This window comes from Montipora capricornis, chromosome 10 (genome assembly GCF_036669925.1).
Source record: "Montipora capricornis isolate CH-2021 chromosome 10, ASM3666992v2, whole genome shotgun sequence".
NCBI lineage: Eukaryota > Metazoa > Cnidaria > Anthozoa > Scleractinia > Acroporidae > Montipora > Montipora capricornis.
Window position 1 is genome coordinate 15,763,626 of NC_090892.1, and position 25,881 is coordinate 15,789,506.

The 25,881-nt window shown below is 39.6% G+C and overlaps 3 protein-coding genes and 1 pseudogene across 3 annotated transcripts in view; all 4 read left to right on the forward strand.

Moving 5' to 3' along the window:
* The window catches only part of LOC138020349 (ATP-dependent DNA helicase DDX31-like), a 48,158-nt gene that overhangs the window by 5,101 nt on the left and 17,176 nt on the right, over window positions 1–25,881 (forward strand). Inside the window, exons 3-6 of the mRNA XM_068867352.1 lie at window positions 1,333–1,397; window positions 21,653–21,697; window positions 24,650–24,691; window positions 25,348–25,412. Coding sequence (XP_068723453.1) covers window positions 1,333–1,397; window positions 21,653–21,697; window positions 24,650–24,691; window positions 25,348–25,412 — 217 coding nt within the window. The remainder of the gene's footprint in view (window positions 1–1,332; window positions 1,398–21,652; window positions 21,698–24,649; window positions 24,692–25,347; window positions 25,413–25,881) is intronic.
* LOC138021823 (adrenocorticotropic hormone receptor-like) lies at window positions 5,639–6,847 on the forward strand. The gene has a single exon (XM_068868841.1). The coding sequence runs from the start codon at window positions 5,752–5,754 to the stop codon at window positions 6,703–6,705; it is 954 nt and encodes a 317-aa protein (XP_068724942.1). The 5' UTR covers window positions 5,639–5,751; the 3' UTR covers window positions 6,706–6,847.
* On the forward strand, window positions 9,606–10,938 carry LOC138020102 (adrenocorticotropic hormone receptor-like). The gene has a single exon (XM_068867099.1). It carries the CDS (start codon window positions 9,826–9,828, stop codon window positions 10,783–10,785), a length of 960 nt encoding a protein of 319 aa, XP_068723200.1. The 5' UTR covers window positions 9,606–9,825; the 3' UTR covers window positions 10,786–10,938.
* LOC138021450 (adrenocorticotropic hormone receptor-like) lies at window positions 13,155–15,019 on the forward strand (annotated as a pseudogene).

Here is a 25,881-nt window from a genome sequence, read left to right on the forward strand (position 1 = left end):
TTTAAGTCTTGTCTATGACCAGTCAGAGTCCGTTTAAAATCCGTCGGCAAGAAGTGTTCAGAAAAACAGAAGCTGTTTCCTACCGTGGCAAAGAAGCCATCTCCTCTTTTCATACGCATTTCCCACTTTTTCAGTTGTTGTGTGTCCGATGGAAACGCACGAAACATTAAAGCGGGTCGATTTTCACTTCGGTTATTACAGTTTGCAGCTGCGTTGTTTGCACAACCCCGTTCTTGTTTGTTTTGTCCAACATTTTACCTGCGGCGAGGGCTATTAAGCCTCACTTGCATGCAACTTACGGTTTTTTCTGGAATCGTAGTATTTCGTAGCAACAATAGCCCTTTTCACGGTTAGTCTTTCTCATTTGCATTACAATGTAATCTAACGTGGATGCGAGGCAATTTCGGGTTAAAACTACAAAATAGCCCGAAATTGCCTCACATACATGCTAGATTACATTGTAATGCAAATGAGACAAACTAACCGTAAAAGAGCTATTTAAGACATTTTTTGCTCAAATATGAATGATTTGATGAGTTTTAAAGCACAGGGAAAGATCTGGAGACCATGAAGGGATCGTAAGCACATTGGCGAGGCTCTTTATTGTTATGAGACTGGCATGGTTGTAGGGTTTTAGGGTCGGTTTTTTAACTCCAAACACCATTAATTTTATTATCAGGAACAAGACTATTGTTGTGGGACTACTTCTAGAGTTTTATAGTATCTGAGACTAGAAAATGCTGTTGCACGGTATAAGCAAGCTACGTATGACCTCCAGGAGAGAAGTCTAATGCTCGAGCAACAGATCCATCCAGTTGGTAGAAAAAGCAGCCCATTGGAGGATAATAAACACTTAATGACTGGTCCCGAGGGAAACAGTTCATTTTGTTTTCCGAGAATCTCAATGTTTCCCCGAGGTGCAGCCTAGAGAAACATTGAGATTCGAGGGAAACAAAATGAACTGTTTCCCGAGAGACCTGTCATTAAGTGATTTGTTATAAAGCACAAAAATAAAAACGTGCAACGGCAACAGCAACGGCGGTCGTCGGTGAACATTCGCGGGTAACAGTGCACTGTTACCCTCTGACGTCATGGATTTTGCACTGTTGCCCGCTAAGAGACTTTTAACGGGAAACAGTTTTATTGTTAGATGTCATGTGACCTCGAAGTAACCAATGAGAGCGGGCGCTGCTGGAGGAAAAAGCTCAGCTATATAACAAAAGATCTTACTGCCTACTGAAAGACAAACAGAAATAAAAGTAATAATGGCTGTTTTACAATAGCATTGGAAGCACATTTTCTGACAGTTTACTTCAACTTACTTTCTGACAGGAAAAACTCTCACCTATGCAGTGCCTGTGATAAACTCCATTCAAAATATCAAACCAAAAATTAACGTAAGTAAATTTACATGTCTTTTGTACATTTTTTGCAAAGATTAAGGCTATAATATATAGATTTAGCCCAGCCTAAAAGCGGAGCCCCCGTTGCTAACCACAGAAAGCAATATAGTGTTTTTGGAAATAATTATGCGTCTGCATAAAGTACAAAGTTAATCATCGTTTATAGTGTGTACTGCAGTTTACAGTGATAAAACAGATCAAACACCTCTGAACTAACAGCAGTAAACAAACAAGCCTTGTAAACAACAACCAACCATTTTAATAAACAACAAAAACTGAAATTAAATGCACGGTAATCTCTTTCACAACATTTTCCGTTTGACTGACAATCTTTCTCTCTCTCTCTTCAGTTCAGAACAACAGCAAAAATTTTACTAATTAAAAGTCAACCTAAAGCGTAATAATTTCGCTTTCTCAGGGTTTTCTTTAAGGTTTTAAGTAGCCGGAGTGTTTTGCAAAGTAGACGGTTGTGGGTCTGGAGGCCCCACACGATGGGCTTTAGCCCATCGCTTCTGGGGGGGGGGGTCCGGGGGCATGCTCCCCCGGTAAATTTTTGAAAACTGAATGCCGGAAAATGCATTTCCTGGCATTTTGGGCCATGAAACTCAAACATTAGAGGGATGAATCAAGCTGCAATTATACTATGAAAACCATGTTACTCAAAGAAAGACGAAGCGACATTTCAATAATACAACCCTATAAACAAAAAGTTGAGTGATAGTTTTTGTATCTTTTTGGTGGTTTTGCTGGAGCTAACGAGCCTGGCAAATATTGCCACTTGACAACTTGTAAACATGGCACATACTTTGAAGGACTAGACCAGCAAAGGCTTCAGATTGGTTGTTAAATTAAGAAGCTGATTGGAGGATACTAATTGGCCAATGGCGTAAAGGATGTTTCGATCCTGTTTAGGTGTGATGATGACACACATTTGTTCCATTGTGTAATTAGCGGGAAAATATGCTTGCGGAACTTGGTTGTAGTAATTTCGAAAATTGAAAATCACTCGAGCGGTTTAAGAGTGATGTAGTTTTTTCTCCGAAGAGTTTAGGAGTTCCGTAAAGCAGTGAGAGTTGATCAAGAGTGACGTTGGATAAAGATCCGTTGTCATGTTGAAGCGTAGAGATGCCCTCGAGAGGACGAGCACTTACGCGGGCCAGTAGGATTTAACTCCGAGGAGCGTTACGTTCAAGTGTTTAAATAAAGTCTACGAGTCCTCAGCTTCTACGTTCGCTATAAATGATCAACTGAAAGGTTCGAAGTGAAAAAGAAGTAGCGGTTAGTGAATGATAAGGGGGTAGTTTTGTTCCTCAGTTGAGTTGTGGTAAGAGATGCGTGAACGCAGGCTGAGCGTGTTGCTAGCAGAACATCATATGTAAATTTCCTTCTGGATTGAGAACAAACCTTTTGAAAGTGTTTCTTTGTTTACAAGTTTTTTTATGATTGCGGCGTGATTAAAGGAAGTTTTGCGCGGACTAAAACGTCCTTGAGTGATTTTTCCTTCCGGTAAGATACAATCGGTGGCTGTTTAAAGATATCGAAATCCAATATGGCGGACAACAAATAATATTGTTCCTACTTTCCCGCCACCGCAGCAAGATTTTTTCAAAACGAAAGTCTCAAGCATAACGTTTTTAAACTGCCCTTGAGTCAGAAGTCTTTTATGTGTTTTCAGAAAAGATAGGCACTGCAAATTTTTATTTGTATTGAGCCCAAGTAGTTTAGACCTCATAAACATCATCTCCTCTACATGTCTTGACTCTTCAAACAACGAAAGTAGCCGGCGAAACCTGACAGAGAAGCCGGCGAACTTCGCCGGCTGCCGGCTCTTATATACAACCCTGATTTTTTATTATGTACAAGACTTTGATTCGCCAAATAAACTTCCTGACTGTCTTCTGAATCTCGATCGTAGTGATAAAGATATCAAAAAGTATCTTAGCTGGACGATATTTTATCAGCACGTTCCGCCAAAGTTTGCTTGTAGTTTATGCAAACAGCTGCAGAACGGTAGCCTCCTCAATTCTCTCAGGGTGTATCAAAACATGGCAATGTTTTGGGATACAGATAAGGGCAAAAAACTGAATCTTTTAGAGTAGTTGATATTTGTAAATTTTCAACAAATTAACGTCACTATTCATTGATCTGTATCATTTTTAAAAAGGAAAAATTTAGACCCATCTGGATTTGTTCACCGAACAGTTCTCGATTTACTGCTTGTCCATCGAGTATATTTGATTTGTTTTAATGTATTTTGTACAAAGTTGGTGTGTTGTTCGAGCTCCCGCATACATCAGCAAGCAACGCAGCGTTGAATTTTGTTAATCAGGCTGTTTTCATGTAGAATTGTCCTTAATTTATACAAGGAACCTTTACTAAACGGGAAACTTACTTTCCTTTGCGTTGCCTGAGAAATTGAGTTCTAGACTCGTCTAGTTCGAATTTAAGAAGCAACGTAATCGTAAAGATAAACTTTTTGAGGATATGGTGAGAAGTCGAAAAACATTTGATGGAATAACAGAAATAAACAAGTGTTTTCAGGGAAACATCAACATTGCAAAGAGGAAAAAATTACTTTAAGGAGTTGGCCTAGCTCTTCATTGCAATCTTATTGTCAGATCGTACTTATTGATTATATTGACAAGACTTAAAAATCATTTTTCATTCACAGTTCTTTGTTAGAACTAGGAAGAACAAAGGTTTGTAGCATATATAGTAAATCAGTAAAGAATCTGCAAGAAAACGTTCTCAAAGTGAACGATTAACCTTGACTTAAATTACTTTGTCTGTTTCGATCCTTTCAGTTATTCAAATTAAATTGAATCCTCAATTGATACGAATCACCTGTTTCTGCCTGACGACAACAACTTTGTATTATCCTCAGTCAGGCTGGAGAAGATACGACAGGAAATCTTCTAATAAGAGGATCAGTTTTTTATTTGCCCACCCAAAATAATGTGTGTTAATGATAAAAGCTTTTCATCTCATCCGGGATGAAAACCGGTAAATAAAAACCTTCCGTAAAATGTAATATAATATTACACTTGACCCTAACCTAGTAACACATGAGTTATTTTTTGTTTAATTCTCACCTTTGAACAGCGTATACTGTAACTGAGATATTATACAAATATCAACTGTCTAGTGCCCATGTTTTCCTACAATCGGAATAAATGTGATAAATTTAGTTGGAGCGTTCAAACAAAATAAAAACAAATCATTTGCGTATTGAAATGAGGAATAAGCATGTTTTACGATTTTCAGCAGGGAACGTATTTCTCTAGTATAGCAGAAGAGCTAGACTAATGGGAAAAGGGACGTAATCCATTTGGAAAATCGTGGCGTCAGATGGAACACGTTCGGTTCGCGACGAGAATGACGGAATATTTTCCCAATTTTAGCACGGTGTTATCAAAACGCCAAAAGAAGCATTTGAAAATGTCCGTTAATTCTGATCAGTAAAAGGGAAAAAATCATGTTCCATTTGATTCTGTGTATCTCAAAATAAAAGAAATGAAACTGATTTAAAATGTACGCTAGGAATAGACCTTTTTGCAGATACGGCGGCCATTTTGATTTCTATTGCTTCAAATAGCTATTATGGGACGCCCAGGGGGCAAATACATTTTAATTTGCCCCCTGGGCATCCCATAATGTCTTTCCAAAAAATAGAAATCAAAATGGCCGCCGTATCTGCAAAAAGGTCTATTAGTATTGCTTATAAACCCAGCAAGACTCCGTTCAAAGACTGTTTTCCTGCAAATTTGTCGTCTCCAATTTCGTAGATGAAATTTATTGATTTACATCGCATTCGACTACTTCCTTGCGCTATTTATTGTGAACTCTTTTTATGGTTCTTAAGTGAATCCATAAAGGGCGGTCTTTTTTAAATTCCCAAATATAAATTTCTCAGTTAGAATGACCAGCCACATTTGAGAACAAAGAGTATTATCAATATACGCGGCCAAATAAAAAATCGGCCTCTTCAAAACACACGCTCAGCGGGCCGCAAAAGACTGAGGCTGCTAATGCATTATCAGCCCTACAGCTGATTGGTTTTTGTTTCAACTTTGTGGTATGTGTATAATTTATAGACGATTTTACGCATTGTTCTACGCGGGCGCAAATAAACAATATCCCTTCAAAAAGTCATGTTATTCCCTTATTATCACCGACTTTGTTAAATTGATTCAGGTCTCCTATGGAATACATATAATTAAGTTCGAGCTAATAATTGTGGAGTTGCAGAAAACAAGCCCTGGCACTTTGGCTTTCTAAGTATTGAGAAACAATCTAGCAGTAGTTGCTCTATTCCATCGAGGTGCAAGAGCTTAAACTTGTCGTCACAATGAACGAAGCAAACGAAATGTCTCACGACCATGATCATGAACATGGAGCGGGAATAATTTCAACAGCAACAGTCGCCATTGTGGCAGGAATTTTCAGCTTGACATTTTCTTCAGCTACAATTTTAACGAACATTGTTCTTTTGGTCACACTCTTTAGCGATCCCTACAATTATTTTCGATCTCGCGGTACCACATATTTCGTGGCAAGTCTGTCTTTGAGCGATTTTCTTTCAGGCTTGTTTGTACAGCCTTTGTATTCGGCTTGTATGCTTTGCATTGGATCTGGACATGAGCAGCCCAAACTTTGCGATATTTCGCTTATTTTCTCACATGTGACTACTAAGATTTCAATTTTTACAGTGGTTGCCTTAGCATTGGATAGGTATCTAGCTGTGAAGCTTTCGTGGCGATACAAAAACCTTGTAACAATCCGAAAGGTCATTGTTTGTAACATTTTCATCTGGCTGTTCTCTGTGATATTTGAAGTATCACATTCTGTTGTTGAATCCGAAAACATTTTCCATTTGGTTGATCTTCACCTTCAAACCACGGTCCCATTAGTTCTTATGAGTTGCGTTTATGCTGCCGCTTACATAGAATTTCGTCGCTACTCAAGAAACGTCGTGTTTGCACAAGCCCTTCCAGGTGGAAGTTCTCGTACATTTGTTCAAAACATTCGACTTAAAAAGAAGATAGTTTGGACAGTCGTAATAATCAGTGTTGTGATATTTATATCTTTTTCGCCGTATTTAATCGCTAAAAATTTAGAAAATGGCTGTTTAAAAGCGAAAAGCAGTGAATGTAGTGGGGTGGGTTTTGAAGCCTTGAAAGCTCTTTCAGTACCAATGTTGTGTATAAGCTCTGCGCTAAACCCATTCCTTTACGCTTGGAGAATACCACAATACAGGCAAGCCCTAATTGCGGTTAAAAACAGGACTTGCCTTTCGTGTTAAAGATAAAGTTGCTTCACAAGTACTCAGGCAGTAAACAAGCCTACGGTTCTCGCAACTGATAGTTTATTTGAACGAAAAAGTCTCGTAGTTGTCAACTCTCTTTGTAACTCTAAAAAAGAGCTAGACCAATAGTAAACTTCAATAAAATTGACTATGATATATGTGCGAGGTTATAATGATAAGAGGGTTCTTTTGCAATCCTCGATTCTGCTTCCGTGAAATGGCGACTTAAATCAAGATTGGATCCTCTCTTGCTTAACAAATTAAAATAAAAACGGGGCTGTGCACATGCATTAATTGGCAAAAAACACTCTTTATCAAAAAGGTAATCACTTCAATTTAACACTTCATTCGCTTTAACACCGCTATTACTTACGATTGTTAAAGCAGTCCTATTCGTGCCTATTGCTCTATTTTTCTCAGCTTTACATTCATTTTCATTGAAATTTTCTCTTCTTCTCCTTCCTCGGCTTCTCTCGAGGATTTCTTTGCTTAAATTTCTCAAATTTCGTCGCCTTTTCCCTCCTGCTCTTTCCTGCTCTTTATCCCGTTGCTCGTCACTAATAAAATTTCCCTCCAGAAAAACGCGGGTTGCCAAATGCAACGCTGCTACGCTATTTCATGCCAAGGAAAACTGGCCGAACACTCCCGTCCCTAGTGGCTGTCCTGCCTCCCCACCTCCACCCCGACAGTCTGTACGGGCGGACGTACGTGATGTCATAGCCAAAATTTCCATAAAAGCTGCCTATCAGTGACTTCTACGTATTTTCTCGATATTTGTGAATAGTAAAAAGCGATCAGTTCTTTGTAATTATCATCTTCCAGGAGGGAGTTGTTAAATTTCCATAGACCTGTACATCAATGTACAAGACTTTGATTCGCCAAATAAACTTCCTGACTGTCTTCTGAATCTCGATCGTAGTGATAATGATATCAAAAAGTATTTTAGCTGGACGATATTTTATCAGCACGTACCGCCAAAGTTTGCTTGTAGTTTATGCAAACAGCTGCAGAACGGTAGCCTCCTCAATTCTCTCAGGGTGTATCAAAACATGGCAATGTTTTGGGATACAGATAAGGGCAGGAAATTGAATCTTTCAGAGTAGTTGATATTTGTAAATTTTTCAACAAATTAACGTCACTATTCATTGATCTGTATCATTTTTAAAAAGGAAAAATTTAGATCCGTCTGGATTTATTTCACCGAACAGTTCTCGATTTACTGCTTGTCCATCGAGTATATTTGATTTGTTTTAATGTATTTTGTACAAAGTTGGTGTGTTGTTCGAGCTCCCGCATACATCAGGAAGCAACGCAGCGTTGAATTTTGTTAATCAGGCTGTTTTCATGTAGAATTGTCCTTAATTTATACGAGGAACCTTTATGAAACGGGAAACTTACTTTCCTTTGCGTTGCCTGAGAAATTGAATTATAGACTCCCCTACTTCGAATTTAAGAAGCAACGGTAATCATAAAGATAAACTTTTTGAGGATATGGTGAGAAGTCGAAAAAGATTTGATGGAATAACAGAAATAAACAAGTGTTTTTAGTGAAACATCAACATTCCAAAGAACGAAAAATTGCTTTAAGGAGGTGGTCTAGCTCTTCACTGCAATCTCATTGTCAGACCATATTTATTGATCATATTGACAAGACTTGAAAATTATTTTTCGTTCACTCTTTTTTGTTGAAACTAGGATGAACAAAGGTTTGTAGCATATATAGTAAATCAGTAAAGAATCTGCAAGAAAACGTTCTCAAACTGAACGATTAACCTTGACTTAAATTACTGTGTCTGTTTCGATCCTTTCAGTTTTTTTTATTTTAAATACAAATCTGAAATTAAATTAAATCCTCAATTGATACGTATCACCTGTTTCTGCCTGACGACAACATTTATGTATTATCCTCAGTCAGGCTGGAGAAGAAACGACAGGAAATCGTCAAACAAGACAATCAGTTTTTTATTTGCCCACCCAAAATAATGTGTATTAATAATAAAATCTTTTCATCTCATCCGGGATGAAAACTGGTAAATAAAAACCTTCCGTAAAATGTAATACTATATTACATTTGACTCTAACCTAGTAACGCACAAGAGCTATTTTTTGTGTAATTCTCACCTTTGAAGAGCGTATACTGTAAATGAGATTTTACATAAATATCAACTGTCTAGTGACTATGTTTTCCTACAATCGAAATAAATGTGACAAATTTAAATGGAACCTTCAAAGAAACTGAAAACAAATCATTTGCTTATTGAAATGAGGAAAAAGCATGTTTTACGATTTTCAGCACGGAACGTATTTCTTTACTATAGCAGGACAGCTAGACTGTTGAGAAAAGGGACGTGATTCATTTGGAAAATCGTGGTGTTAGATGGAAAACGTTCGGTTCGCGACAAGAATGAGGAAGTATTAGCCCAATTTTAGCACTGTGTTATCAAAATGCTTAAAGAAACATTTGAAAATGTCCGTTAATTCCGATCAGTAAAAGAGGAAAAATCATGTTCCATTTGAATTTGCCTATCTCAAAATAAAAGAAATGAAACTAATTTAAAATTTACGCTAGGAATTAGTAAACACCCAGCAAGACTCCGTTCAAAGACTGTTTTCCTGCAAATTTGTCGTCTCCAATTTCGTAGATGAAATTTATTGATTTACATCGCATTCGACTACTTTCTCGCGCTATTTATTGTGAACCCTTTTTATGGTTCTTAAGTGAGTCCATAAAGGGCGGTCTTTTTCAAATTCCCAAATATAAATTTCTCAATTAGAAAGACTAGCCACATTCGAGAACAAAGAGTCTTTTTAATTTGACACATGTAAAAGAGCTGCAGTTGACAGCACAGACAAACTATTCGCTGTTAATACATGCATATTTTGTCGGTTTAGTTTGACACAGCACGATTCGAGGCAGGAGGCTGTTATCGGCGATTATCACCGACTTTGTTAAATTGATTCAGGTCTCCTATGGAATACATATAATCAAGTTCGAGCTAATAATTGTCGAGTTACAGAAAACAAGCCTTGGCGCTTTGGCTTTCTAAGTATTGAGAAACAATCCAGCACTAGTTGCTTTATTCCATCGAGGTGTAAGAGCTTCAACTCGTCGTCACAATGAACGAAGCAAATGAAATGTCTCACGACCATGATCATGAACATGGAGCGGGAATAATTTCATCAGCAACAGTCGCCATTGTGGCAGGAATTTTCAGCTTGACATTTTCTTCAGCTACAATTTTAACGAACATTGTTCTTTTAGTCACACTCTTCAGCGATCCCTACAATTATTTTCGATCTCGCAGTACCACATATTTCGTGGCAAGTCTGTCTTTGAGCGATTTTCTTTCAGGCTTGTTTGTACAGCCTTTGTATTCAGCCTGTATGCTTCGCATTGGATCTGGACATGAGCAGCCCAAACTTTGCGATATTTCGCTTATTTTTTCGCATGTGACTACTAAGATTTCCATCTTTACAGCTGTTGCTTTATCATTGGATAGGTATCTAGCTGTGAAGCTTTCGTTGCGATACAAAAACCTTGTAACAATCCGAAAGGTCATTGTTTGTAACATTTTCGTTTGGCTGTTTTCTGTGATATTTGAAGTATCACATTCTGTTGTTGAATCCGAAAACATTTTCCATTTGGTTGATCTTCACCTTCAAACCACGGTCCCATTAGTTCTTTTGAGTTGCGTTTATACTGCCGCTTACATAGAATTTCGTCGCTACTCAAGAAACGTCGATTTTGGACAGGCCCTTCCAGGTGGAACATCTCGTACATTTGTTCAGAACATTCGACTCGAAAAGAAGATAGTTTGGACGGTGGTAATAATCAATGTTGTGATATTTATATCTTTTTCGCCGTATTTAATCGCAAACAATTTAGAAAATGGCTGTTTAAAAGCGAAAAGCAGTGAATGTAGTGGGGTGGGTTTTGAAACCTTGAAAGCTCTTTCAGTACCAATGTTATGTATAAGCTCTGCGCTAAACCCATTCCTTTACGCTTGGAGAATACCACAATACAGGGAAGCCCTAATTGCGGTTAAAAACAGGGCATGCCTTTCGTGTCAAAGATAAATTTGCATCAGAAGTACTGACACAGTAAACAAGCCTACGGTTCTCGCAACTGATAGTTAATTTGAACTAAAAAGTCTCGTAGTTGTCAACTCTCTTTGTAACTCTCCAAAAGAGCTAGACCAATGGTAAACTTCAATAAAATTGACTATGATATATGTGCGAGGTTATAATGATAAAAGGGTTCTTTTGCAATCCTCAGTCGATTCTGCTTCCATGAAAAATGGCGACTTAAATCAAGATTGGATCCTTTCTTGCTTAAAAAATGAAAATGAAAACGGGGCTGTGCACATGCATTGATTGGGGAAAAACATTCTTCATCAAAAAGGTAATCACTTCAATTTAACACTTTATTCGCTTTAACACCGCTATTAATTACGATTTTTAAGCAGTCCTATTCGTTTCTATTGCTCTATTTCTCTCAGCTTTACATTCATTTTCATTGAAATTTTGTCTTGTTCTTCTTCCTCGGCTTCTCTCGAAGGTTTCTTGGCTTAAATTTCTCAAATTTCATCGCCTCTTCTCTCGTGCTCTTTCCTGCTCTTTATCCCGCTGTACGTTACGGATCTAATTTCCCGCGAGAAAAACGCGGGTTGCCAAATGCAACGCTGGCACGCGATTTCCTGGCAAGGAAAACTGCCCGAACACTCCCGTCCCTAGTGGCTGTCCCGCCTCCCCACTTCCACCCCGACAGTCTGTACGGGCGGACGTACGTGACGTCATAACCAAAATTTCCATAAAAGCTGCCCATCGGTGACTTCTACGTATTTTCTCAATATTTGTGGATAGTAGAAAGCGATCAGTTCTTTGTAATCATCATCTTCGAGGAGGGAGTTGTTAAATTTCCAAGACCTGTACATCAATGTACAAGACTTTGATTCGCCAAATAAACTTTGACTGTCTTCTGAATCGCGATCTTAGTAATAATGATACCAAAAAGTATTTTGGCTAGACGAAATTTTATGAGCACTTACCGCCAAAGTTTGCTTGTAGTTTATGCAAACAGCTGCAGAACGCTAGCCTCCTTAATTCTCTCAGGGTGTATCAAAATATGGCATTGTTTTGGGATACAGATAAGGGCAGGAAATTGAATCTTTTAGAGTAGTTGATATTTGTAAATTTTTCAACAAATTAACGTCACTATTCATTGATCTGTATCATTTTTAAAAAGGAAAAATTTAGATCCGTCTGGATTTATTTCACCGAACAGTTCTCGATTTACTGCTTGTCCATCGAGTATATTTGATTTGTTTTAATGTATTTTGTACAAAGTTGGTGTATTGTTTGAGCTCCCGCATACATCAGGAAGCAACGCAGCGTTGAATTTTGTTAATCAGGCTGTTTTCATGTAGAATTGTCCTTAATTTATACAAGGAACCTTTATTAAACGGGAAACTTACTTTCCTTGCGTTGCCTGAGAAATTGAATTATGTACTCCCCTAGTTCGACATTTATGTATTATCCTCAGTCAGGCTGCAGAAGAAACGACAGGAAATCGTTAAACAAGATAATCAGTTTTTTATTTGCCCATCCAAAATAATGTGTAAATAATAAAATCTTTTCATCTCATCCGGGATGAAAACCGGTAAATAAAAACCTTCCGTAAAATGTAATATAATATTACACTTGACTCTAACTTAGTAACGCATAAGAGCTATTTTTTGTTTAATTCTCATCTTTGAAAAGGGTACACTGTAACTAAGATTTTACATAAATATCAGCTGTCTTGTGACTATGTTTTCCTACAATCGACGTAAATGTGACAAATTTAAATGGAACCTTCAAAGAAACTGAAAACAAATCATTTGCTTATTGAAGTGAGGAAAAAGCATGTTTTACGATTTTCAGCAGGGAACGTATTTCTTTACTATAGCAGGACAGCTAGACTGTTGAGAAAAGGGACTTGATTCATTTGGAAAATCGTGGTATTAGATGGAAAACGTTCGGTTCGCGACGAGAATGAGGAACTACTAGCCCAATTTTAGCACAGTGTTATCAAAATTCCTAAAGAAACATCTGAAAATGTCCGTTAATTCCGATCAGTAAAAGGGGAAAAATCATGTTCCATTTGATTCTGTCTATCTCAAAATAAAAGAAATGAAACTAATTTAAAATTCACGCTAGGAATTAGTAAACACCCAGCAAGACTCCCTTCAAAGACTGTTTTCGTGCTACTTTGTCGTCTCCAATTTCGTAGGTGAAATTTATTGATTTACAGCGCATTCGACTACTTTCTCGCGCTATTTATTGTGAACCCTTTTTATTGTTCTTAAGTGAGTCCATAAAGGGCGGTCTTTTTCAAATTCCCAAATATAAATTTCTCAATTAGAAAGACTAGCCACATTCGAGAACAGAGAGTCTTTTTAATTTGGCACGTGTAAAAGAGCTGCAGTTGACAGCACAGACAAACTATTGGCTGTTAATACATGCATATTTTCTCGGTTTAGTTTGACACAGCACGATTCGAAACAGCAGGCTATTATCTGCGATTATCACCGACTTTGTTAAATTGATTCAGGTCTCCTATAGAATACATATAATCAAGTTCGAGCTAATAATTGTCGAGTTGCAGAAAACAAGCCTTGGCGCTTTGGCTTTCTAAGTATTAAGAAACAATCCAGCACTAGTTGCTCTATTCCATCGAGGTGTAAGAGCTTCAACTCGTCGTCACAATGAACGAAGCAAATGAAATGTCTCACGACCATGATCATGAACATGGAGCGGGAATAATTTCATCAGCAACAGTCGCCATTGTGGGAGGAATTTTCAGCTTGACATTTTCTTCAGCTACAATTTTAACGAACATCGTTCTTTTAGTCACACTCTTCAGCGATCCCTACACTTATTTTTGATCTCGCAGTACCACATATTTCGTGGCAAGTCTGTCTTTGAGCGATTTTCTTTCAGGCTTGTTTGTACAGCCTTTGTATTCGGCTTGTATGCTTTGCATTGGATCTGGACATGAGCAGCCCAAACTTTGCGATATCTCGATTATTTTCTTACATGTGACTACTAAGATTTCTATCTTTACAGCTGTTGCTTTATCATTGGATAGGTATCTAGCTGTGAAGCTTTAGTTGCGATACAAAAACCTTGTAACAATCCGAAAGGTCATTGTTTGTAACATTTTCGTTTGGCTGTTCTCTGTGATATTTGAAGTATCACATTCTGTTGTTGAATCCGAAAACATTTTCCATTTGGTTGATCTTCACCTTCAAACCACGGTCCCATTAGTTCTTTTGAGTTGCGTTTATACTGCCGCTTACATTGAATTTCGTCTCTACTCAAGAAACGTCGTTTTTGGACAGGCCCTTCCAGGTGGAACATCTCGTACGTTTGTTCAGAACATTCGACTCGAAAAGAAGATAGTTTGGACAGTCGTAATAATCAATGTTGTGATATTTATATCTTTTTCGCCGTATTTAATCGCTAAAAATTTAGAAAATGCCTGTTTAAAAGAGAAAAGCAGTGAATGTAGTGGGATGGGTTTTGAAACCTTGAAAGCTCTTTCAGTACCAATGTTGTGTATAAGCTCTGCGCTAAACCCATTCCTTTACGCTTGGAGAATACCACAATACAGGGAAGCCCTAATTGCGGTTAAAAACAGGGCATGCCTTTCGTGTCAAAGATAAATTTGCATCAGAAGTACTGACACAGTAAATGAGCCTACGGTTCTCGCAAGTGATAGTTTATTTGAACGAAGAAGTCTCGCAGTTGTCAACTCTCTTTGTAACTCTCCAAAAGAGCTAGACCAATGGTAAACTAGAAAAAAATTGACTGTGATATATGTTCGAGGTTATAAAGATGAAAGGGTTATTTTGCAATCCTCGAATCTGCTTCCACGAAATGGCGACTTAAATTAAGAGTGGATCCTCTCTTGCTTAACAAATTAAGTTGAAAATGGTCTTGAAATCTGATTTTTTTTTTCAGCTTTCGTGTTTCTTTCTCATTGGCTGGGGAAATGGTGCAATTTAGAGCAAAAAATAGTGCTTAGAGCCAATCAGATTGCAAAGATCACCAGTGATTTCTAAATGGATGTAATAAAATTGAAAACTGGGCTCTGCACATGCATTAATTGTCGAAAAACTCTTCATCAAGAAGGTAATCACTTCAATTGAACACTTTATTCGCTTTACCACCGCTATTTCCTGCGATTTTTAAGCAGCTCTCTTTTTAATAATAAGTTATTTACGTTGGCCTTATGGATGAGGTGAGCGAACTATGTGAATAATAAACGAAGAAACGAAAACGGATTGTTATCAAGATCGAAATGCAACTTAAAGTTTATTTTCTTTTTTCTTTTTTTTTTTACTTATCACTAACGTCAGGAAAAGTTGGTTTTATCAAATTAGCTCAGTGAAAAATGTCGATGTGCCAACGTGAAAAGAGAAAATGGCTAATGTCTCGAGTCTTACAGTAAAAAACCGCATATAAGAACCTAAAATTTAAGAACCTGTTAGGCAAAAATTTTTATTTTAAACCTTCTGTTAAGAAGAAGCTATTTAGTCTAAAATTTTCACTAGGTTCTTGGAGGCACAGATGAAAATACAGAAAAACAATTAGTCTAGGTACCAGTCAGTAAGATTCAAAGAATGAACTAAAATGCTTGCTAGTACTTTGGAAAGATAAATTTACTGTATGGTTATCATCTAAACTGTATTCTAGATAATTATTTAATACAGCATTATGTTATCTGTGTTGATCGCTAGTCCCCCTATCAAATTAAGAACCTATTTACATGTAAGAACCTAACTCACCTAAAACCCCAATAAATACCATTTCTATAAGCACCTATTTAGGCTAAGTTGGAAAACTTGAGGTTCTTATACGCGGGTTTTTACTGTACCTCTTCGTGAGTCAGCGGATTTCGGTTCCGTCGGAAACTAACCCCTTCATGTCTTTGTTTAGTTAAACCGCGCTGTACTGAAATGCTTCATATAGCTTTTCTCATTAAGAAGTTGAAGTCTTTTGCAGTTTTAATGTTGACCTCTGTCAACAATAAAATGACAGAGGACGAATTAAAAGATCATTTCAAAAGAGGGCAAACCATTATACGAAATGCTTTATTCAAACCCTTCATGAATGGTAAATTCAGCGGCTTTACATCACATTTACAGTTGAGCTGAGCTGATTCATTGCTCTTTAGCTACAGATATCGAGCAAGTCGCACAGGAGAGAGGGAAGGCATGCAGGATACGAGAAGTTTGGTGCTTTTATGATGAACAGCGCACAGTGTCCTGCCTGCCACTTTAATAATATAATAATAGGTTGTCTGTCAAACTCAAGAATAACATTAGCAAAGCACAAAATGAGTTGATGGTTTGAAGCCATCAGTTGTAGTTGAAATGAACAAGTGGAAATGAACAAGTGTCAACAGTGGACACGCATGTGGCTCTGAAGTATAAAGTTCGAGGCACACACACAGATTCGGCATGGTGTGCCACCAGTTGTGATTGGGTCCTTCGCTGCTCTTTTATGGCGATCCCTAGCCTCTGCAATACACAGGCAGTGGTCAAGCTCGAATTTTCTAGCAGCTTTCTGGACAGTCGCTCGCCATCCAGATCTATTGGCTGCGGCAGTCTCCAGTTCCCTTGGTTGAATTTCTGCCCATTTGAGGTTGGACTTGAGGTTGTCCTTGTATCTCTTCTTGGGTCAGCCTTGGTTGCATCTGTCCTGAGATAGCTCTCCGTAGAAAAGCTGGCGAGGAATCCTGGATTCGTCCATTCCGATGACATGACCAGTCCAGCGTAGTTGGGCTTTCAGGACCATAGTCTCCATACTGATAGTACTTGCCCTCTCTAGAACTTCTTGGTTCGAGACGCGATCTTGCCATTGTATCTGCATAATGGAGCGCAGTGAGCGTGTGTGGAACTGCTTGAGCTTTCTTAGATGCCCGCGGTAATGAGTCCAGGTTTCACAGCCGTACAGCAGTGATGGAAGAAATATTGGGTTGTAGACCTTGAGTTTGGTAGACAGAGAGATGCTTTTGTGCTGTGAGATCTTGATACGAAGTCTGCCAAAAGCCTGGCTAGCTTTCTGAATCCTGTTTGTAATTTCCCTGTCCAGAGTCCCATCATTAGAGATGGTACTCCCTAGGTACGGTATTTGAATGACTCTACATTCTTTAGCTGAGTGCCATCGATGGTGATACAAGGCTGTAGAGGACGGGGACGCTGGTGCAGGCTGGAGAAGGACCTCTGTCTTGCTGAGACTGATCGTTAAGCCAAAATGTTTTGCAGCTTCAGAGAATTCGTCAACAATTACCTGCAGATGGTGTACATTGTGGGCCATAAGAGCACAGTCATCGGCAAACAGCGCTTCAAGTAGTAACCTCTCCAGCGTTTTCGTCTTTGCTGTCAGACGCGTCAGGTCAAATAGTGACCCATCGAGACGGTAACGGTGTAGATGCCCAGATCCAGATCTCTGGTGGCATGAAGTAAAACTTGTGTGAAGTAGAGGTTGAATAACACTGGAGCGAGCATGCATCCTTGTTTCACTTCATTCGAGATATCAAATCTTTCAGAGGATTTGCCGTCCGACAACACTTCTCCAGTCATGTCATCATGAAGCAGTCTGATGAGGGTGGTGAATTTCTCTGGGCAGCCAAGTTTCCCAAGGATGACCCACAGCTCTACTCTATTGACCGTTTCAAATGCTTTGGTCAGGTTGATGAAGACTGCGTAGAGGCACATGTTCTGCTCAGCTCAGTACATTTTTCTTGAATCTCTCTGACTGTTCAGATCATGTCCGTTGTGCTGCGGTTACGGCGAAATGCACACTGCGACTCAGGTAGATTCTTCTCTGCAACTGAAGGAATCACTCTGTTCAGCATAATACGAGCTTGGATTTTCCCGGAAGTAGAGAGTAGAGATATGCCTCTATGGTTCCCACAGTCTGCTCTTGAACCCTTGTTCTTAAATAAGGTGACAATGGTTGTGTCACGAAAGTCAGCTGGCATTTCTTCCATTTCCCAGATGCTGAACTGGTTCCATTTCTGGGTTGGGACGTCAGAACTTAGTTCAGCAGCAGCAAGTTCTTCATCCAGTTTGAACTAGAAACTGTCAAGATATTGAGGCTGCTGAAGTTTGGCGACGTTGAATAATCTTCTGGACAGTTTCGGGCGCTTTCGATAGAAAGTGGGAATAATGAGATTTAGTGTGGAGCGGATGAGCCTATGGTCTGTCCAGCATTCATCTCCTCGCATAGCTCTGGTAATGAGGACATGCCGTACATCACGCTGATGGACGATCACATAATCGATAAGATGCCATTGTTTGGATCTGGGGTGCATCCAAGAGGTCATGTATCTGTCTACCATTCTGAATACCGTGTTGGTGATTACCAAGACGTTTTCAGTACACTTGCTTAGCAGCAGGAAACTGTTGGCGTTCAGATTACCTGTGCCATGTCTGCTGATCACTCCTTCCCAGCGACTGTGATCACGGCCAACTCGGGCGTTGAAGTCCCCAAAGCAATATCAGCTTGATATTGGCAGGGACAGAGTCAAGTGCAGAACTGAGGTTGGCATAGAATTGCTCGATTATCTCCTCTGGGCTGGTAAGCATCAGCGCGTATGCACTGATGATTGTTGCGTACCGGTTGTGGCCAAGGGGTAAGCGGAGTTTCATCAGTCGCTCGTTGATGCCAATAGGCAGGGTAGGAAGCTGCTTCGTGAGACTGGATTTGATAGCTAGGCCGACTCCGTGGATCCTGTCCTCGTCCATGGCCTTTCCTTTCCAGAAGAAGGTATAGCCACTAACTGGTTCTGTAAGAGACCCCTCCTCTGCAAATGGAGTCTTTGTTAATTAATTGAGGCTGCAATGTCGATGTTGTATCTTCATAGTTCTTTGGCAACCAGAGCTGTTCTCCTTTGAGGTCTTCCGCTGTTGTCTCTGTCCATGAGAGTGCGAACATTCCATGTTGCAATAGTGAGTTTTTTCTTTCTCATTTGGATTCGACCGCATGCATGGATGATCTGCCAGCCGTAGCTATCTGGTCAGATTGATAAAGGGCAGGCAATTTTTAGGCCACCTTTTCTCGGCCCCTCCCTTACTAGGGTGAGCAGTGCTGTCCTTAATAGGGCTGCTCAGTCGCCAAGGATGCTGCCGGACTCCCCTATTGCCCCGAATATAGGGATGAATGACCAAAGTCCGAGGCCACCTACGTGCAGGATCAAGGCTACAACTGCCAGTGGTCACCTCCACCTGTTGCTTCGCGCTTCCACCATCGCTGCAGGGCTTAAGGCGACTTGGTGAGGGATGAGATAAAACTCGGATGAATCGTGTATAGGTGAGTGGATGAAATGTGCAATGTAACCTGTGCGTGAATGATATTATAGTGGAAAAGCCGCTGCACAGGGACGATCCCACACTCTCGGCCTTGAAAGTCAGGATCCAGTGGCACAAAGACATCGTTACATCTGGGGAGTTCCTCAGCTGCAGTGGATGGCCAAGCCTTTCTTTGTGCTCCGGCGTGCCCTTTGCACTCCACAGTGCGTTGCTGAACCATCTTCGTTGCTGTTGGACTAATACTTTTGGTCTCTTTCGCCAAATTCGCTGGGACAGACTTTGCTTTAATTTGGGTGAGTAACTCCCTAGGTAGACAGCCTACCAAGGCTACTGAGCTCTACCTGCCCAAACCGTATCCCTGGTCAAGGAGGGCTGATGGTGTCCTGACACTTGCCCAAGGTGTCCACCCAGGCTGTTTTTTTTTAATTCATAAGTTGGTGTGTCAGTGACTCTTGAAAAAGAAACCATTTCGGTGGATGTGCCTCCCGATAGACCACTTTCATAAATGGGGACCACCTTAACATTCTGTTGTTTTTATGTTTTCGAAATAAATATTTTTTTGAAATTTGCTGGTTGGTGTGAGACTAGAAAAACAAAAGAATATTTTATTTGGCCGCCAATATGAAAGAGGTCTATAGAGAAGGGTTTTTGAAGTGCTCAGTCCTTAAGATAGGGTGACTAAATTGCAGTATCCACCCCAACGCGCAAAACCAAAAAGATATGGTCTATTAAAACTGTACTACACGCCTGAATACAGGTTTTCAAGTTTAACAAAGCGATTTTAAAGTGACGTCTGTAGCTTGTATTTCCGCACGTGCAAGGCCTTTTGGGCCTTAAAAAGGGTACCAAATCTCGATTTTCTACCCTTGAACAGAGTCGGGGTTTGAGAACCTTGGCGGCACAAACCTATCCTTAAGTGTCGGGAGTACCCCTCCTGGGGGAGTACCTTGCTGCCTTGCTGCTTGATTTCATTACCAAGAAGTAGGTATCAACAAGTGGCCTATTGTAGTGGGTCCAATTCGTTTTGACAACTTTAACCAATAGCCTTTTGTTGTTATTTGCGCTGAGGGAATTGAGCCGAGAATGGACGCGGGGGACGCGTGCAAATTAGTGAATACAAGACAATAGAAGCGCGATGACTTAACTGGGATGTAATTTACTTTTTTAACAATTTTCTTTCCTTGAAGAAAAAGGCTCATATTGTTGACCCTCTCTTGACCTTCCACTTTCCCAAACCTTTGACATGCGCAATAAGCATGTGTTTTATTCGTAGTTTTGATTTGCTTTTGTCAACGGAGTTTTAACAAAACAGAAGAGTATAGGATGGAATAAAACATCAACAGCAAAAATGGACCTTCACCGGCGTTAAGGGATTCGTTGAGAAAACTGACGGCAAATAAGCACACACCGATGACAGGAAAAGAACGTGACTTTATTGTCAAGGGTCAGATTTTGTTATATATATCTTTATATCTGTTGATTAAAACCTCTGATTCGTGACTTACCACTCGCAGTATGCAAGTATTGTCAAGTGAGAAAAGCAGAGAGGCAGTTCAGTCGCGCTGTATTTGAGCTTTTAAGGCGCGCGAGTGCGATCGCGCATGATTTTTGAGGCGCACAACCGAAAATTTAGTCGCATGTGCGACCATTTGGTCGTTAACGGGACCTTATCAAAATGAAAAATCTTCTGGAGATATGCCGAAAAGCAGCCCTAAACAAACTAAAAACAAACATTCAGCTTTAAGTTTATATCCATCCGATGCTTGACTTGAAGAACTGCGGAGCCACCAGTGTGGTCCTGACCTCAGCCATGTATTTCAAACCTGGATTGAAACCGGCGAAAAATATAGGAAAAAAATAATTAAACCGTTTTCTACTTGAACACGAAAAGCGTCGGCCGTTAAGAGCTTTAGTTGACGTAGTATCGCCGTGTAGCCGCGTCGGGCCACAGAATGGGCGCGAAAAATGTTTTGTAGTTAACCAGGCTTGAGCCTGTGATCCAATCGAAAAAAAACAAAACAAAACAGAGCAGTGGCTGGTCAGCTGGTCCAAAAAACAGCTGACCTCGATGAGCTCTAAACTTGAGCACGCGAAATGTTCACGTGATACTGGCCAGCAGATGCCTTGTTTTGACAGGTGTCAATTGACCATAACAAAGATGTACGCTGTAAACTAGCTGGAGTGTCAGCTGGAGTATGGCCTCGATATGGTCAGGTGATACTGGTTACATTGGCATACATGGACGAGTGGACGGACGCACGGTCACCAAAACGACTCGCACAGATGGGTTACCATATTTTCTTGCCAATGGTGCTCCGCGCGCGCGCCTTCTGCGCGCGGAGCTCCTCTATTGATCTGTTCCTCTCCAGTGTTGTTTCATAATGATTATTTATGTTTATAACAGGACTCTTGTGATATAGCTTTGGATCACTCCTGATGAAGACAGACCCAGACATGAATGTTGAAACGTTGTTTCTTTGAATTATAACTTTTTAAGCTACAGTACATTCATAACTCCTCAAACCAGAGTATGTGTTGCGTAAAACCACATCTATGTATTTGTGTTTTGTTTTTTCATTTAGAGAGGTGATGGCATGTATGCAGTGATACTTGTTCCTACAAGAGAGGTGAAGTTAATTCGTTTACATGTATTTCTTACTCACTCACTCACTCACTCACTCACTCACTCGCTTGGTCGCCCAAAGGCGGACGATCACATGGCTCCTCCAGCCTTTGTGCTCCATCATCAAAGAAGATATCTCATGAACACTTGATCTTCCTGTGACCTTTTTCAGCGTTGCGATGTACGTTGTATGTACTTCTACTGTACATAATCTTTCAAGAGTAATATTCAAAAGAAATAATAGTGCCAAAATGGTTTACAGGACCTAAATGTAATTTAACAGAAAAAATGATATTGTGAAAATAAAAATTAAGTCATTCGGAATAATTATTGAAATGATGTCACTGAAGGAAAGATAGAGCGAGTTTCAGTTGAGTGTCGTAAAACCAAAACCAAAGTAATTACTTTGGCCAAGGACGGAGACAATCCAGTAAACCAATCAAAACTCGAAGTAATTACACGTAGCCGACACAAAGCGCGGGAAATTGTGCACGCGCGAGCCACGGTTGGTTTTGGTTTCAGTTCTGATTGGTTGAAAATGTGGCACGAGAACTTTAAAGGAATTCGCTAATTACTTTCGACACTCAATTGAAAACCGCTATGTGTGTACAAATTACGGGTTATAGACGAAAGATGCAAGTGATCCTCACACATGTTTGGACAATGAAAAATTGAGGTGAGGACCCTTTTGAGGTTGCCTGAATTTGTTCAGCTGTAAGTCCAAGGATCTCTTCTATCTTTCAAATATCATTGCAGTTGTCACAATTTACATCATCAGGTTGCTCAGAATGGACAACTGAGAAGGAACTTAAATCTGTTAGTCACGAACAGAAGTTTCAGTATAGCACTTGAACTACAGCTGTTGTTGGCAAGACTGCTACACCTGCTCTTGCAAGTGTCTATTTAACAATTATTCTACGCGGGCGCGCTGGATATGAAGTGATAGATAGCCAACGAGACGCGTAGCGCCGAGTTGGTTATAATCATTTTAGATCCAACAAGCCCGAGAAGAGTAATTATTGTTTAAAAACTCCATGGTTTTCACGGGGGTAGTATTGTCGACTAAAGCATTGATTTTTGTCTCGGTCTATTCCGGTCCAAAAGCTGCTAACGCGTTTCTTGTCTATATTAAGTACATCAGGTACATGAACTGATAGCCTGTGTCGGGCGACCCAGTGAAAATCCTGGAAATTTGATATCCCTAGTTCAGTTTTTAATAATAATAATAATAATAATAATAATAATAATAATAATAATAATAATAATAATAATTTATAATCATTTTATTTGCATAATAAAAAATAAAAATATTTACAAAAATTAAAATATCTCCAAAAGGTAAGAACTATAAATTTACGAGCAATATAGATATTTCTCTGTTTAAAACTGTTTTAAAACTTCCAAATAAATAAATAAATAAATAAATAAATAAAAAAATAGAAAATTCATTTAATATTAGATCTGGCAAGTTCAAAGTCCACATCAATGTCTTTAACATTATTGGTTCGCCTCCTATTTGATCTGGAGCCTCTGAGGCAGAGTAGCGCTGACCTTAAAATAGAGAAAGACACTTTTCCTCTTATCCACGTCATTGTCTTTGCATAGTCTTCGCCTTTCTTTATGGATATCAGTTCTGCGAGTCGGCTATGATATCTTAAACATTCCCGTCCCATACCTCCTGTTGTGGTGAATACTAATGGCGTAAAGGACGCTTGTTCGACTTCCAGGACTCGTCGTTCATACATTCTTTTCTTCTCGTTTTCATGAAGGCGATACACTTGTTCTGGCGTAAGATCTTTGTATGAGTCAGCGTTTGGATGGCATACTCTTATATCGAAAAAGGTCGACTTTTGTTTCTCCCAAAATCCACGTGCATGAATGTCGAGGCGGGCGTCGCAGGCCAGGTTTGCACCGCTGTTTAAAGTCTCTCCGGTAATTTCTTGTAGAACTGGTTCTGTTTCTACATCATTGCAGACTAGGTTAAGTAGATCAGCTTCGAGGTCGCGTAACTCGTTGTGACGTTGAATAATAAAGCCGCCGCGTTTACAAATCATGGCGTGATCCACACTAAAGCGATCTCCACACACACAAACGGTGGGTGTGCCCGTTATTTCCCAATCATACCTTAGGTGGATAGCATCTTTGAATTCTCTCTTGTTCAGGTCAAAGTCCAAGTCCTTATTGGGAATTACTGTTAACCAATTTGATGCTCCCTTCTCTCTAGCTAAACTGACAGCTCTTTTCGTTCTCTCGGGTAGAGAATTCCTCCACTCGTCCGATCGTTTGAGTAATCTTTCCTCCTTTTCTTTCTTTGCCTTTTGTTGTAATGACGTGACTTCAGCTTCGTCAGGCGGTTCATGTAGCTGTGACATAATCCGTTCAGCAAGGGGAGCAGTTACATTAACAGACGCTTGGAATTCGGCATTCGCACTCTGGGTGGGATTCGTAAATCCGAGGCCTCCAAGACGCACTGGAAGTGATAGGATATCCCGCTCAAGCTGTGTACACTTGTGATCCACCATTGAAGGTATCAGTACATCGGATATCGCGCGTTCAAGAGGCTCTAGAAGGTCTTCGATATTCGGTAGTGTTCTAAGATAGTATGTCCACCGATGCCTTAGGCCAAAAGTATAGGCCACATAACTAGCTTGTGGATGTGATTGCGCAAACTCCGCCAGTCTCACTATTTGACTTATCCAATCCTCCACTTTTTCTTCTACGTAATCTTCCAAATGCTTTCTTGATCCAAGTACAGCTCCTAGGTGTTGGTGTCCTTCAGTCGAGACATTTATTGCAGTACCATCAAACATTGCCTTGGCCAGTTCTTCTTTCTCTGACTTTGTTATTAGCCAGCATTTCTTTGCATAATAATAATAATAATAATAATAATAATAATAATAATAATAATAATAATTATTATTATTATTGTTTATCAATGTCACTTTTTCCTTTGCAGCTGGCTATACAAAGCTTTGACGTACTGCAAAAACTTGTCAAGGTACTGTACATGAAAATTAATTATACTTGACTCTTCTAGTGGTCTTATGGGTTGTGAGGCTGGCTTAATCGTAGTGCGCAAACGTTTTTTACGACAATAGATACTGATGGAGGATGTTGTTTTTATACGGGTCATGCCTTATGGCTCGTGTAAACGCTGATTTTTTTGCTGGAATAGAATTTCAGAGCCTGGTTGAGAAATCCTCTCTGTGTATTTTGGCGGTTGCGTCTGCTTAAATTGCCATTCAAGTTGTTTTAACGGCAGCTGGTCATCTTTGCCCAAAATCATATTGGTTATAAAACCTAAACTAAAACACAGACTATTCTCTGTTCCTGTTTCTTAAGTTTCAGTAGAGATTTTAGAGATTAGGTCTACAGCATGAACTCTATTGAGGTATTGTAGCGGTCTGCAGCACTGCAGATTGTAGCGCTGTAGGGTTGGTATTAATATGGAGAGATGAGTCAAATGATGAGCTTATGTGAGGTCAGAGACACTGTTCGGAAATTGAGAAAGAAACTTAAATGAAGGGTTGGGAAGATACATTAGAACAATAAACTTTTTAGGTGGGATGAGATGATCAGAATGGCCTCAAGCGAGATGGCCGTAAATCCTCACAACCTCTGTGAAAATAATTTATTTTATTTCCTCCCTGCCAGCCATTTCAATGGGTTGTACCAGGAATAGTTACTGGAGGAGCGAACCGAAAGGCCGAAAAAGCACGGTAATGTATTCTAGTTACCCAAGCTGGAGCGTCAACTACAGTAAGAATAACTTTGCAATACCCTGGTATAAAAGACACTTGTGTTCGTAGTGTCATAGTAGTGTCATGCGTGTTGGAAGTAATGCAGAACGTTTCACTCGGAAGTCACACAAAGGCTGTAGGTTACCTTATACAATAACTTACTGGGAAGGAACCCTTTCAGAATTACGAGACCCTCTCAATTAAACCACATTTACTGCATAATTAAAACCCATTCACGCCTACAGTGTAAAGCGCCCCTACTCAGTGAGTAAAATCGTTTGGTGTCAGTTAAAGTGAAATCTATACGTTAAAACTCTCAGTGGGGAAGGGTTAAAGGGGAAAAAGGTTAAAAGATTAAAGGTTGTTGATCCATTGACTCCTAAATTAAACCGCTCCTCATTGACGAGCAAAATCTTCCAGCATTAGAGTAAAATCTAGAAGTATCACT

What these genes read in the sequence shown, in the direction of transcription:
- LOC138021823 (XM_068868841.1), top strand. Translation starts at nt 5,752, where the DNA reads ATGAACGAAGCAAACGAAATGTCTCACGACCATGATCATGAACATGGA.
- LOC138020102 (XM_068867099.1), top strand. Translation starts at nt 9,826, where the DNA reads ATGAACGAAGCAAATGAAATGTCTCACGACCATGATCATGAACATGGA.